The 15,419-nt window shown below is 38.6% G+C and overlaps 1 protein-coding gene across 2 annotated transcripts in view; it reads left to right on the forward strand.

Annotated features, from left to right (window-relative positions):
* The window catches only part of LOC139622932 (ligand-dependent corepressor), a 28,580-nt gene extending 13,601 nt beyond the window's left edge, over positions 1-14,979 (forward strand). Inside the window, exon 7 of one of the 2 annotated variants that reach the window (XM_071480652.1) lies at positions 8,301-14,979. In XM_071480652.1, coding sequence (XP_071336753.1) covers positions 8,301-13,044 — 4,744 coding nt within the window. In that variant the 3' untranslated portion in view covers positions 13,045-14,979. Of the gene's footprint in view, positions 1-728; positions 8,103-8,300 lie in introns of those variants that run through there. The other variant, XM_071480653.1, reaches the window with a different exon arrangement.
* Positions 14,980-15,419: the final 440 nt, after the last annotated feature.

The raw sequence follows: 15,419 nt of genomic DNA on the forward strand, positions 1-15,419 counted from the left end.
CTATTTAATTTCTCAAAGGACTAGGACTTAAGATATTGATATAGCTTGACATGAGGCAATTTGACCCCCCAACAATTTTGCACTTAGAGAAAAAGACAATCCCTTTTTTAAATGTGTATTTTTTTTCTAAATTAAATTAGGTCATCACACGTCAATTAGATAAGTTCTGAGTTTGGCACACACGACAACCCTTTGCTGGCTTACTCTTTTATTGCTGTGCTTGTTTAGTGGTAACGTCACACACAAAATGTCAAGAACTTGATTTGCATTGGTTGTTCTGTATGGCATAGTTATCATGCCCCGTTTAACAGCTACATGCCAAGCTGCCTTACTGCACTGACAAATGATTCCTCCTTCTGGCTGTGCTTTTTGAGCCACGAGAATACTAAGACCTTTATGTACTCCAATAAGTGCCTTTTTCTTTGCTTTATTTTTATTGTTTCTTTGCCCTTTCTTTTTGTTTCTTATTTCTTTTGTTGATGCAAAATTTGTAAACAATCCTTAAAGTAACCAAATAAAAAATGATAAAACTTGAGCCTTTTTTGTTCTTAAAAGTCACACACAACACCACACAGTCAGTCATTTTAAAAGATAGTGATGTTACCAAAGCAAGATCATATAATAAAGGAGTGGCCAACATCCTCCCCACCCCAACCCATCCTCCTTTAGAAAAGAAAAAAGGCACTGTGCAAGCTCTGCTTACACCCAGTTTCCTTCCATCCAATCAGGCGATCCTTGAGAGCGGACGGACAGGTCGGGCTGTTTATGAGGAGCCTACAGGATGGGAGGAGGAGGGAGAATATCGGCCACTCCACCCGTTATAAACCGTCCTCGTCCCTTGCATACTCGCTGCACATCAAAGAGGAGGCCGATCTGGAGAGCGACCCAGAGTCACCTCTCAGCCATAACCACAGCTCCACACCCAGTGACCTTTTCAGAATTGGATCTGATTCCTGGAATTCCAAATCTCATTTTGGGGCTCTCCTCAAACTCAAAGCCAACAGTGAGGCTAGTGAGCACCTTAAAGACATACCCAAGTTGTTGGAAGCCGCCGGACTTTTGACAAAGTCACTTGCTTATAAGAAAGGAAACCTCCAGGAGGCCTTCGCGGAGCACAGCCTCTCCTTTTCTCATTCATCATCATTTGACCTTAAGATTCCCCAGGTGCGAGTTTTGGCCGCAGGAACAGACCCGTCTTGGGATTCCCTGTCCACAGAGTATTCAGGTTCGCTTTGTGAGAATGGTCTGGGAAAGAAGCTCTGTTCCATCGTACCCAGGCAGATCCAGAAAAAGAGCAGCAGAGGTTTTAATGCTGCAAGTTCGGAGAAGGAATACTGGCCTTGCGTTACTGACCACCAAGCTTTGGGGGGAAGCTATCCTGTGGACTCAGAGTCAGACCTAGGTAACAAGCAGCCAAGGAAGAAACGTGGGCGATATCGACAGTACAACACTGAGCTGCTGGAAGAGGCTATTGTTGTGGTGATGGGTGGGAAAATGAGTGTGTCTAAAGCCCAATTGATCTATGGCATTCCGCACAGCACACTGGAATACAAAGTAAAAGAGCGAATGGGGACCTTGAAACATCCCCCCAAAAAGAAACTGAAGCTGATAAGACAGGTAGTGGAGCAGGGCGGTTCACAGGTCCAAGAGAGGAAAGAACTCCTAACCCCCCAGTACAGTGTTTCCGAGAAAAGAGAGAGTACAACTGAAGAGAATGGGAATGATTTCCATGATGGAAGCCTCTCATCAAATGAGTGATATCCGTAAAGTCCTAATAATGATGTCGTTTTTAACCAGACAAATGTTGTATTTGCCAGTCAGTGGTAGTAGCTGACTTGTTTTTCCGTAACACCTTAACATTTGTGTAACCAAATTACCTATATTTATTATTGATTTATTTAATTTTACCCTTCACTTTTGGTCATTAATACATTAATATGTTTGTGATGGCCATCTATTTTAAACACTCCAAGTGTCTCCCTGTCCTACATAATGTGCTTAGGAGGTATACTTGCTGTTTTCACTACAGTATACTGTTAATCAATTTCAGATCAATTATTTTAGGTTATGTTTAAAATAATCATGTAAAATAATCATGGCTTTATAAATGTATTCTTTATGCTCAGAGCCAAACTGAGGCATGTCTAAGGAAGTGGCGCCCCTCAGTGTCTTCTCTCAGTACTGTTCGGAGCACTTGGTCACATGTATATATCTCAGTTACTGAATATGTAGGCCTTGCAAGTGTTTATACAGAGAAAGTCTCTCACTGTTTTGCTAATACACCTCTATGACTGAAATAGACACTGGAGATGTAAGGACAAACACTACTGTTATTCAAAAATATTTATTAATTTCAAACACTATTATCTAAAATATTTATTATGCTAGTCTGTTGGATTATGGTCTGTTGCCCAAAATTTCACTTTCCTTTTAAGTCCGTCTGACAAGCATGACAAAGCTCTTGCAGCCAAATTTTTTTCTGTATGTTTTGCTGAAATATAGTAATGGTAATATATATTTTTTTTCATTGCCTTCACTGCACTCAGGATAAATACACATTGGAATGCAATACTTGTCAGTTAAAGGAACTGTCGTTATTAGATTATAAGTTACTGTAAGCACATAAATATACCTCAGCTACAGATATGCTTAAATCATTACCTCATACAAGTCACCTCTAAAAGGGAAAGCATAGCATACCCAAACAGCTCTTTGAGGTAACATTTCAGGATGTCTTACTGACAAGTATGTGTGTCCAACTCTCAGATATCTTCACAACCTACCTTAACTAGTTATCAGTAGCATTTCAATGCTAGTGTAGTCCTTCACAGGTCTGTGTGATGTAGGGCTGGTCTTTCAAATTCCGTTCTCTCTGGTATGTCTTTTTCTAATACACAAGGAAGGCAGGTTTAAAAAAAAAAAAAATTCTTTTTATTATCAAAATAATGCAAAAAAACGATGTTTCCAAATATCTATCTATCTATCTATCTATCTATCTATCTATCTATCTATCTATCTATCTATCTATCTATCTATCTATCTATCTATCTATCTATCTATCTATCTATATCTATATCTATATCTATATCTATATCTATATATATATATATATCTATATCTATATATATATCTCTGTAGAACATATTATAAATACATGCACACACACACACACCTCTTGCTTGCCCATGGCACATGATAAAGACTTGTCTCTTCAGGTCTATTAACAACACTACAGCACTTGCCTGTTTTGTGAGGATGATAACCTGTTGCAGTGACATAGTTATTCAGTCACACATAGTGCATTAGCTAAACTCTTGGCATTGGATGGCAACTCCTAACTCTCTAAATCACATTCAGGTATTTTTGAAAATGTTTACTAACTTACTCTAGATCAGAATCTTATCAAGCAATATAAGCAGATAGATCTTGTCATGCTGGCTGACTGTGGCAGCCTTGGCTAGCAAGCCAAGTTAACTCCTTAACTACTATCACAGTGATGCCTCAATCCGCATCCACCTATGTCTCAAGTTAGTCAGACAAGAATTCAATGAAAATTTATTTCTCGTCCTTTTAGAGAGGATATGTGATAATTCATCTCCTGGCTGTCCTGTTTCCAGGAGAAACTACTTGAATTACTGAATATAAAATATTGTCTCATCTGCAGTGCATTTGAAAGTCCCCTTTTATTTTATTAAATTTTATTGGTTTTTGTGCAGTTACAGACAGGCCTAAATTTACTGCAATTATCTTGTATAACTGTGTCGATCATAGTAGTTCATAGCTGCAAAGGATTAGTATGTATTAGTATTATGGATTAGTTGGTTTAATGATTTTTATATTTTTTTTAAGTAAAAAAAAAAACATGCAAAGGTGTGGGTTAACATTTTTCCCTGCCTTTAACCATTTCCTTGAGATATTTCTGTGTTAAGTTGCTACACCAAAGCTCAGGTCGTGTCCTTACATACATGTCATGGCGTTGTTACTATGTCAACACTGCCTGTCGCCATCACATGCATTTTTCACATCAGGTCGCCTCATTGTGCATTAACATTTACACTTCAAGACATTCAAGAATATGGGATGATGGCCCCTTATTCTCTCAGATTTAGGTGAAAACAAATCTCTTTGCTATATTTGCAGCCTTTTAGATGTTATGAAAGTGGATGTTTTCATTCGAGAAATAATTATTTAACTACAAGCAGTTAACTCAGATATCTATAGTCACATATTCCATAGAATTGTCTAAATAGTAAACATTTTTAGGTGAGAGTTGGTTCAAGCAGTAAAATATAGTTCAGACTTTCACTTGTTCATTAATAGCACTGTAACAGTAGTATGACTTGGACATTTAACTTACTGACTAATTTGCTGGGCTCCCATTTTTAGTTTGTGCCACTTCTTATGCAGGTATGTTTTCTACAGATGATTTTCTATTATATGGTTTACCAGAGTTGGTACTGATCTTGCTGGAGCCCTATGCAAAATGCTGCTAAGAGGCCCCCCTACCTGACCTGAGAGCCATGTACACCATTTTAAAATATAAAATACTATTTCCTATGGCTTGGCTGAATACTTAATGGGTATTTACTGAGAGATATGATACTGAGAGATAATCAACATTTTAAATTGAATATTTAATCATTAGTCAGTAGTGCTTTGCATCTTGCATTAGTCCAGAGTTGAAACTAAACCTGGTGCCCACAGAATTTGCTGCTTGATAACAAGAGTTTTACTTTGTGCACGTGCATATAACCACATGTTCACATGTGATCATATCCCAGCTGCAGTTTATGAACACTCTTGCGTGTTGGCATTTTGCAAATAAATAGTTATAACTATTTATTATAACTTAAATATGTAATATACATACTAATTTATTGTTATATAAATAGTCATATAATATATATAAATATTTGTATGTCACTCTTGTCAGGCACAGAGTCACAGAACACAGCCCTGGAAGTGGCTGGCAAGCAAGACACAGACAAACCAAAAGATACACTACATAATGAGTTTAGCAAGACCGACAGACTGGAGAGAGATGCACATCACTCAATTCACTAATTTCTTTCTCTATTTGTGGCCAGAAGGATAGTTTTGCTTCATCCTCTCATCAAAGTTATAAAGACTAATACTTGATTTCACACAAAGGGAGGAATGGTCCTTGCATAATTTCTGGAGCCTTAGGCAATTTAGTGAGATTTTAGGGCTGCTGATCACTGTTTCTAACTCTTGTGGAACATTTCAAACACCCTTGGGGGGCCCTCTGGTGGAGATGGGGGCCCTAAACAGTCCCTTAGTTTGCTCGTGTGTTGTGCTGGCTCTATGGTTCAAATTTCCCCTCCCTCGAAAGTTAAAACTCTTAATTTTTTGTTACTGATAAACCACTCTAAACTATTATTTGTAGCACTTGCTTCAAGTACATATATACAATTAAGTAAAGTGTAGTCACTGATTCACTGGCATTAATTTAATTATTCTTGCACTGACAATCGTCCAGCATTACTCAAAAGTCACACTTTTTATTTTCTCATTGAGTGTGTAATGCATTCTAATTAATATATTATAGACATACAAGTGCTTTGGGTTTATTGACGGGTGAAACATGATTTTGTGCTCCTCATTATCTATTGTAGCAAATGAAATGGTTGACTACCTCATCTGCAAAACCAATATCAGTCTACTGTTCTCATAGCTGTTTTATGTAGCTGCTTGTCATGTAAATAACACATATTTTATCATAAGGCAAATAGCTTACAGAAAGAGCCGTTATAAAGTTGATGTAAGACAGAAGAAAATCTGTCTAGGTTCTGTGTATGTAAATATTTCAGTATATCCTTGTAGTTAATTGCACCCTGATCTAATTAATGTTTTTCTATGTCTCAATTCTTTGTTCTTTCTGGGTGGTGACGGAGCAGTGTGAGCTTGTTATTTTGTTGGACAGTTGATACAAAAGCATTTTTGAGGGTGTCCTGTTTCAGAGAAACCTGTATTCTTAAACTGGGGGAAGAGTTTATCTCCTCTTACATACTTATTCACACTGATGATGTCTGGAGTTGTTTTGTTAATGGAGTATTTATTGATTGATTAATGGTTTTAGCAACATTTAAGTAACCATGAATGTAAATCGCTTTAATAAAATACATAGGTATATAATGCTTAAGATGTAAATTTAACTGTCTTACATGATAGATGTGAAGGGATAACTTTTAAGATTGTCCCACTTTATTCTCACACAAGTTGGGTATCTGGGTAAATATGAGGACAAAAGTCTTTAGATAACTGCAAATGGTGTGATTCTCCAAATGACTAAGGAGTGTCGCTATCTATAAAATCTATGAAAAGATTTTTTTTTTTAATTTCTTGATTTAACATTTACTCTATTTAAAGGAATGACACTGGGTGTATTTTGCATGATTGGACTAAATCATATTTGTCAATGTCAGTTAGTTGTATATGGTGAAGTTTATCTTTGAGGATCTTTTATTTAAAGTACTGGAGTGTTGGTGTGTTTACTGTGAAATGAACAATGTATCAAGTAGATTAACTGCGATCATAAAATATCACTAAACCAATTCAATATCTGGTTATTGGTTCACTGAGGATTTATGATAAAATCGTCTCATACAGTAGTTGGTAATTGCCAGATTATTTATATCCTTAATGTACAACATATGAACATTGTGGATGAGTTAACATGTCAATGTCTGTGTGGTAAAGTATTGTGGAATTGAATTGGAATTTAGTTCGGCTCTTCTTGTTAGATTGGTTATTTTATTCCTCTGGAAGAAAAAGACGTGTACTTTGTGTCAGTTTCTTACTGCGATGCAAATTGAAACCAAGCAAAAACCCTCAGGGATGAAACCCATACCACTTGTTATTCAGGTATTCCAGTTTACTTGTTAGACTTTGCAAGCAGGGATGCGAAATTAATGAGCTTAGCAAAAAAGTTGATCAGGTTCCAGTTTCAGCAAATGTTATTTTTCTAATCTCTAAAATTTATTTTTTAATCTCTAAAAGTTAGATTTCAAATATTTTGACATGCTGTACAATTCATTTTGTTTTTTACATCCAAAAAACATTAGTACATCTTTTCACAGTTTTATTATTTTTTACTGTGTTGCACGATGAATGTCAGTATAACCTAAGGTCAGGTGAGATGTTGACCCTGGGGTTTTAAATTAACATGCTTCTTTACAGTTCAGTGCCCCAAACAGGACACATTTAATAAAAGAACTACTGCTTAATGTAACATCCTAAAACTGTTGTATACAAACATACTGCTGGTTTGTAATCATCAGACTGTTTTAAACAAATATAAGTCAACAGAGCATCAGAATTTGTTTTACTTACTACATGTTCATTTTGCAGTTGCCAGCACCTATTGCTCTGCAAAGCAATTTCTCTTTTTCATTATCTATAGCCTATATAGCCTTGTGACGTGTCACATCAGGAATCCAGATTTGGTTTCTTGTTAAAAGACCACAGTGTAGCTTGGGAAATACTTGTTTTACAAAGAAAATAAACTTATTAGAGTTATAAGATAAATATATTTTTGGCATAATGTGATGGTATAAATGCTCCAAAGATATCCGGAGAATTGTGTAATAGATCTACCTCACTGACACAACATAAGCCAAGTATAAAAAACATGGCTCCCCAGCTAACTAATTAATTTATATTTGCATTGGCACAAAGAATTAGAATAACTAATTTTGCATGAGTTCATACCTGATTTTTCTTTAACTGGTTTAATTTGTCTTAAGTTGTTGAGCACTTGTATGTAAATGTCACCCTTTACACTAGTCATTAAGTACATGAAAACTTTTCAAAAATTATGTACTCTGTATTTGCCCCAGTGTATTTGCTCTTTCAAGTGATAAATGTGTTTGACTTGTTTTAATCAAAGTGGGCCACCATTACTAAATGTCTTGTGCATGTGAAACATTTTCTTGATGTATACTGTAACATAAAGTAACAAAAAGCACCACTGTGCAAAGAAGAAAAATGTATAGGGTGTAACAATGTAATTGGTAAAGTTCACTGGATGAAAGGTTCACTTTTAAAATCACTTATTCTTCTAATAAATATGCAATGATAAACATTGTCACACATTTGTGAATTATTTCTCACAAACATTTAGCTCCACCACTTTTTGACAATTTTGCTTGGGACTTGTAGCAATGAATTTGTTCTGCATAAATGTAATAATCACATACCTGTCAAAAGTATGAACCAATGTTGTTTACTCTTAATATGCAGTTACATCTTTTTTATTCTTTTTTTTTTTTATCCCTCAGTGAGTCTCCAGACTTGCGTGTAGCAAAGGCAAAAGACCTGCAGTCCACCTCCACGCTGGAACAGTTCATGGCCAAACTCTGCCCCCACCATCAGAGGCAGATAGTAGATGCCATAGGTTTTCTACAGACAGAGGTCAAAGCACTTGCATCCTCCAATACACAGCAAGCCTCTAACTCCACCTTTGGGATACAGGGGAGTGTTTGTTCCACTGCAAAATCCACTGCAGCCACCCCTGAGAAGTCATGCCCTGAGCTAAGGTTTCTCAGTGAATCCACTCCCAAGTCAGAAGTCCAGGATGTGTCCCATTCTATCCCAAGCAGTTGTGCAATGAAAAAAGTTCCAGAGAATGCAGTGTCGCTGAAAACATCAGTTACTGCTGGCCCTGCTTTGGATCTTCGCAGTCCTGGGTCAGGGGGTAACCATGCTTTGGTCACTCTCAACACTAATCCAGTGGACACAGAGAACACGCGTCATGGTGATCATGCACCTCTTAAGATGAAAATCATGGCCAGCAACGTTGCTGATGGCAAGAAGTTGTCATGTGTGCTCAATGCCTCTCTGTCATCTCACTCTGACACTTCAGAGGACAGACAGGGTAACTCAAATTCATCCAACAGAACAGAGACTCAGAGTGCTCGACTCAGCTCCTCTGTGAAAAGACACAATCAAACTAGTCACACACATCAAGCTAGGCAAAGAGAGATACTTGGGCATGCCAAAGATACACCAGCAAAACTCTTGTCAGTCCACATGACCATTCCTTCGGACTCTCCACGGACTGCTAGGAAGACCGTCAGGGCATCCTCTGATCATCGGACCAGAGACTTTGCTTGTAGGGGAATGGCTGACCCTGATCTCGGCCACTGTGACATTGTTTTTATTGACAAACCAATTACAGAGTGTTTCAAGGAACAGCAGCGCGGCATACTTCCACGCCGCAATGCCAGAAAAAGCACTAGAGGACATATGTATTCAGATGAAATCTGGGAGTTAAAAACTGTCCGTACATTGGCTGGAAGGGGCAACTGTCCTAATCCAATGCCAGAACTGATCACATTAATCACCCCAAAACAAATACTTTCAAAGCCTGAAGGTGTACCCCCCGTGGATATGCCTTTTGCTGGAACACGCAGGGAGACAATGAATCAGCAAATGTCCACAGAAGAGTCAGATGAGAGTGTGATACCAGGAACAGAAGATGTGGTGGAGGTAGCAGACAGTGAAGTAGATGTTATAGTTGAGACTAGTCAGACAGATCAGTGTCAGAACAAGGGACAGTCTACTCCTCCATCTCCGACAAGGTCCCTTACAGAAAATAAAGAAACAGATATCAACACAAATCTAGAACGGGGTACAGCTGCAGATTCAGGGACAACAACAGGAAGTGAAGAAAGTATTGCTCAGGATCCATCTGAAGCAGAAAAAGATAATGACCCTGAGCCTCAAGAGCACATACCTGAAAGTACCAAGCAACAAGTGGAAGAAACATTACCAGATCCATTAGAAAATATTATGATAGACAAAGCTGAGACTGAGGATTCAACAGATAAACAAAACAACAGTGAACCTGTTCTCCAGGAGAATTGTGCCACTTCACCCGTGAATCAAGTTGTGGAAGAGATGGAGGAAAATGAAAGGGAGGAAATACAAGATGAACAGCCTCAAGAACTTCAGCCAGAGACAAAGTTACACTATGACAACTTTGAACTAACAGAAACGTCCAACATCATCGGTTCAGCAGAGGAGCCAATGGTGAAAGAGCAAGAAATTGGAACACCTGAAGCAATTGACAGCGTTATTCCTTTAGAGACTGAAGATGGTAATGATAATGAGTATGACTTGTCCTCAAAGACACTTGATGCGCTTTCAAAGGAATTACCCCCTTGGCGTAGAAAAAGAGGTACTGTAGTCTCACTGCCAAAGCGGTTAAGACAAACAGAATCAGTGATAGTGGGTTATGTTAATGGTAGACCCATATTGGCCTCGGACAGAAGTCTGCGTCGAAGATCAAGTAACATCACCACATCACCCAACAAAACACCAGTGAAATCTAGTCAGAATGTGCCCAGTAAAACCTCTGCTGTTTCCCCTATCGATTCAACCACTGAAAACAAACATTTGGAGAAACAGCTACCTGATACACACATACCTGTAAATTTGAGTGAGACTACTCCTGTGATTGAGCAGGTGACTGAACCATCCCCTGACACACCATCAAGCCCAACATCTAATGTTTCTTCAAGGACCAAACAAAGTCAGAAACAAAAGAGAGTTCAGAGAGAGCAGGAGAGTTTGCCTGTCCTCTCTGCTCAGCCTGTTGATAGTCCTCAGAGCTCTGATTCCAAACGACAACTTAGATCAACCAGCCAGAAGCCGGCTGGAACTCAGGTATCACCGCACACTTCAAATGCCGTCACTTCCACCTCATCTCCAAAACCAACTGCTCCCCATCAGTCTACACAGCAGCTCCCTTCCCTCCCCCTTCCTTCTCCGCTTCCTGTTACTACTCCTCCTCTAATAAGGTCATCTCCCCCTGCACCCTCTGAACAGTCTCAACAGAATGCAGTTCCAGAGATAAGTATGGAATTTGACACAGAAAAATCTCAGCCAGTAGAGACAACCTCTGAAGAATTACAAAAAAATGAAGTAGAAAGTGGATTGGCAGCCGAACAGAAACAAAGTTCTGCAGAAGTTGTTGTAGACGACAGTAAGAATGAGAAACAGCAACTTAGTGGTGAGGTAGAAAATCAAAGTCCTGTGAAGACTGAAGTGCAGACACTGGTTATGCCATTAAGAAGTAAACGTGTTCTCCGAAAGGATGCGGAAGCAAGTGATATTGCTTTGCCCCAGAAGCCAAATGTAACGTCTTTAGAAGACAGGTTTGCAAGTGATGATGATTGCAATTCTTCTATATTGGACAAACCCACAAGAATGCCATTAAGGAGTGAGAGCAGTAAAGCCGAAATGTTCCACCAGCCTGTTATTCAGTCACCACCAGTGGACAATAAGAAATTAGCTTTGAGGTCACAAAGATTGGCTTCACCTTCTACCAGTTCTCTTGCTGTAGCTGGAAGACATAGTGACATAGCTTCCCCTATCAGAATGATGCCAGAAAGAATAACTAAAGCTCAGGTGAAGTCCCCACCAGTGTCTGTTGCATCTGTGTTGCCCCACAGCTCAGCCATCCCTGTCATTACACCAAGGCCTGAGCCCCCAAAACAATCTACTAACAAATTCTTTGAGACTCTGACTGGAGAAGAAAACCAACACTTAATTACAAATTTAAACATTAAGTATGATAGAATGCAAAAAGGTTGGGTGCAAATGGACAAAGAGGGTCAGCCGGCAACAAAATACAAAAACAAAGCAGACAGGCAGGCAGCTATATGGAAAAGTAAACGCAGGGCCCGAAAACCAAAGTTTTCAGAGCACCAGAAATACTCACCAGTCCAAATGCTCTTTATGAAAGGTTTTAATCTCACCAGTATTTGTCGCTGGTTCCTTGAATCAACAGAAACAAAGTCTCTTGTCATTGTCAAGAAGGTGAATACACGTCTTCCGTCAGAAACTCAGCTGTGCTTCCACAGCTCGTCTAGTGCTTCAGGAACCTCTCAGGGGGTATTTCCAAGCCTACAGGCAGAGCGCTTAAAGAAACATTTGAAAAAGTTTGCCATCGCTTCACCTGTAAAGAGCAACCCCAAGAGTCAGAAATTGATTGCTAAAGCCCTGGAGCAAGAGGCAAATGCAGTCAAAGGGAAAGAGAGGAGAGAATTTCACAGCACCACTCAGATTTTGACTAAGCCACACTCCTCTACTGGAGCCCCTGTACAGATAAGTGAATCACAGAAACTCTCTGGTAAAGCAAAGAATCCAGCTAGTGCAAGGATCTTGAGAAAATACTCTAATATCCGAGGGAAGATGCAGGTTCAGCAAACCAATGTCAGACTGAAAAAGGCTTCAAAAACCTTAAAAACCAACAATATGAAAAGAATTGCCACCGCTAAGTCTGCCACAAAGTCAAATCTGAAACCATCTCTAAAGGCACAGAAGTCACCCCTACCTGTCAGTAAACAAATGAAAGAATCCGCCTCAAAAATGGAAAGAAGGAGAACATTGGTTGGCAGAAAAACTGTAAAGCATCCTGTTCAGGAGAGAGCAGTCAAGGCCCAGAGCAGTAGTAGAGCTCCAAGAGACACAAGTAAAAAAGAATTGCCAAAGAGATTTTCTCAACGATTAGGGTCTCCGAAAATTTCCGAACACAACCCTAGCGACACATCTAAAAGCAAGATTGACAATAAAAAGCCAAGTGAAGCAGAGAAAGTAGAGGTGGAAAAACCTGCAGTGAATAAAATGCATGCTGTGAAAATCCAAACAAAGGAATCATCACAAAGTACACTCGCTGAAATAAAAGTTACAGAGAATGCTGTTGAAACCCCTCAGCAGAGCGCCTCACCTGACCAGGTACTAACAAGATCTCAGAGAAAAATGGAGGCAGGAGTCCCCTTGAGTGGGAGCCCCAATCTTGCCTCAAAGAGGGCTGTAAAGTCCAAGACAATACAGAAAGTATCTCTGAAATCAGGCAGGAAAGCTGAGGAGCCCACGTTGACAAGAAGGTCTGCTTTAAAATCATCTGCAAAGACACGTCGGGCAGCCTCGTTGCCACGTGGTGCAAAAAAATCAGCAACAAAGAGAGCTCAGGAGCTTTTAGAGACCCAAGCTAAGCGCACCAGGACATCAAAATAAAGTGGACCTGCAGAGAGAGATCATCTTTATTTAGAGAGATTTTGTGATGTTTTTTTTTTTTTTGTGTGAATATATTCAGAAGGACCAGAAGTATCTATTTTGTATTCTCACCAAACTCTTCAGAGGATACCTTTTTCAGTAGGCAAATATGTGAAGAAGGAACAGATTTTGAAATTTCATTTATGCTTTTGTAAAGCTTCTGTGTGAAATTGCAGATGTGGTGGATTATTTGCTGAGCATTTGCTCTGTCTTCAGGGACTACAGACAAGTTCCTACATTACATCTAGCAGATGTAGTTGCAGTTTGGCTTTATGTTCCAGCACTCTACGACATGGCTGGAGATAACAATAGTCTCTCAAACCTCATTTTAAAAGAGGAGATAACAAAAATTAAGCTATGATGCAGTTATCAAGGTGACATTAAATTCATTCACCATCCTCTTTTGTTTCTTTTTTTCTCGCCATTTTGTATATAATTGTTTTAGATGATAGGATGCACTGCATTACTGTTCAGAGAGCTTGATGTGTGAAAGGAGATCAGCTTTTGAATAAAGATTTTACTTAAGTCAGTAGGCAGTTTCTATCTCCAGCCTGTCTTCTAATCACAACATTGTGAATATGTGACTGTTGTGACCAGGTGCCTTATTTATGAAGTGTAAAGTAATAGAATGTGTTGCTAAATGTGAAAACTCCTGTCCTCTAGTTGTAACAGCTTTCAGTCCCTTGAGAGGCAGTCAACATTCATTTGCTTCACGGAGCCTGTGCAAATTATTTGTGTTCCACAAAGTATGTGCCTCGTGCTTCATCTGTAAATTGTTACGTTGACTGACAGGTTTTTTTGCCCATTTTCCCAGAGCATTAACATAATTGTTCTTATTATAGTTGTATTAGGTGTTAAAGCAAATACGAGGCTGGATTGTTAAAATAGACATGCGTGCTCTGTATGTGTCAAGACAAAAGTTTGTGTTGTTTTATTTTTTTTATTTTTTATTTTTTTATTTTGTTTTGGGTTAGTTTTTCATCACCTCTACAGTCACTTGTGACCATTTCTCCCATTATCTGCTCATAATAGTGACTTCACTTTAGTCAGAGTATTTTACCTGGTTTTGCATGTGTTAAGTTTTGTCAGTGTGGAGACAATTTCAGAACTAGAACTGTTTCTATGCCCCTGATCTTTGAAAATACTAACTCCGTTCAAGACTATGCATGCACATTTAGTGCGCATCAAAAAGCTGTACTGAAAAACCATCTGAGACAACTTTGAGGTACTGGCTTTTCTGTCACTTTGGCAACAATATTTCCAAGCAACAAAGGCCTGAAAAGTATGTATATTTGGTTGGTTCATATGAATGAAGTATATGGCCTCTTTAGCATCGATGGCACATTACAGGGTGATAAAATCCTTCCCTTGATTATTCACAAGTTGGATATTAAATATTTGAGGTAGTCTAGTCACACTTCTGAGTTGTGTATCCGAGTATGTTGCAGTTTTATTATGTTGTTGTTGTTTTTATTGTCATTTACTGTCAGGCAGATGTTCTCATAATGTGAAGTTTCTTTACTTCCACAGTAGTAACTTGCATTAGTGTATTGTCAAAGGAAAAATACCTGTTTTAGCACAGTGTTATTTTTTTTTATTATTATTATGGTCAATTCTCTTTAGAGGGTAAATCATCTGTAAATGCAAAACATGTCGGTCATGTTTTTATTGTTATTTAAGAATGCCATGCAGGCTAATGAATTTAGCAAATCTAGAACAGCCCACCAAATATCAGACTTGAACATGTTTATTCTTTACAGTTGCTATTTAAAGATTTTCATTTTGTATATTAGAAAGAAATAACTGCTTTATTTGTGGTAATCCCAAGAATGATACATCTTTATGTTAAGAACTTTGTATTTTTGCTGGAGTTGATATAAAGATGTTTGAATTTTATATTTGGTTTCTTGGCTCATTTATACCAGTTTTTGATTTGTTATCTAACCAGACAAAGCTGAACTACATGTTGGATCCAACAAAGTCCTATTATTACCAAAGAAGTGTCACTGTGAAAACTGAGGGTTTCAGTGTACTTGAAATGAGAGATTTAAATGCAAAAGTCTCTCCTTGAAGGCATTCTTAGTGTTGTACTTGTTTGTACACACAAAAAGAGAAGTTCAAATGCTGCTAGCTGTCTCACCTCCACACACGATGATCTGATAAGCTCCTCATTTGTAGCATTCTGACCCCTTAATACCCTGCCATGAAAATATTTACCACTGTTCATGAGAACTGGGCAGTGGAGGTCCTTGTTGGACTGTGACCGCATGGCAAGTCTGCCAGCTTTGTGAAATGCCTTGATGTAGCCAATGAAGGCATTTCACATGACGGGGAGC

The sequence above is a fragment of the Trachinotus anak genome, unplaced genomic scaffold, assembly GCF_046630095.1.
Source record: "Trachinotus anak isolate AG129_WGS33_773 ecotype Australia unplaced genomic scaffold, CSIRO_AGI_Tana_v1 ptg000007l, whole genome shotgun sequence".
In the NCBI taxonomy this organism is placed as follows: Eukaryota; Metazoa; Chordata; class Actinopteri; order Carangiformes; family Carangidae; genus Trachinotus; species Trachinotus anak.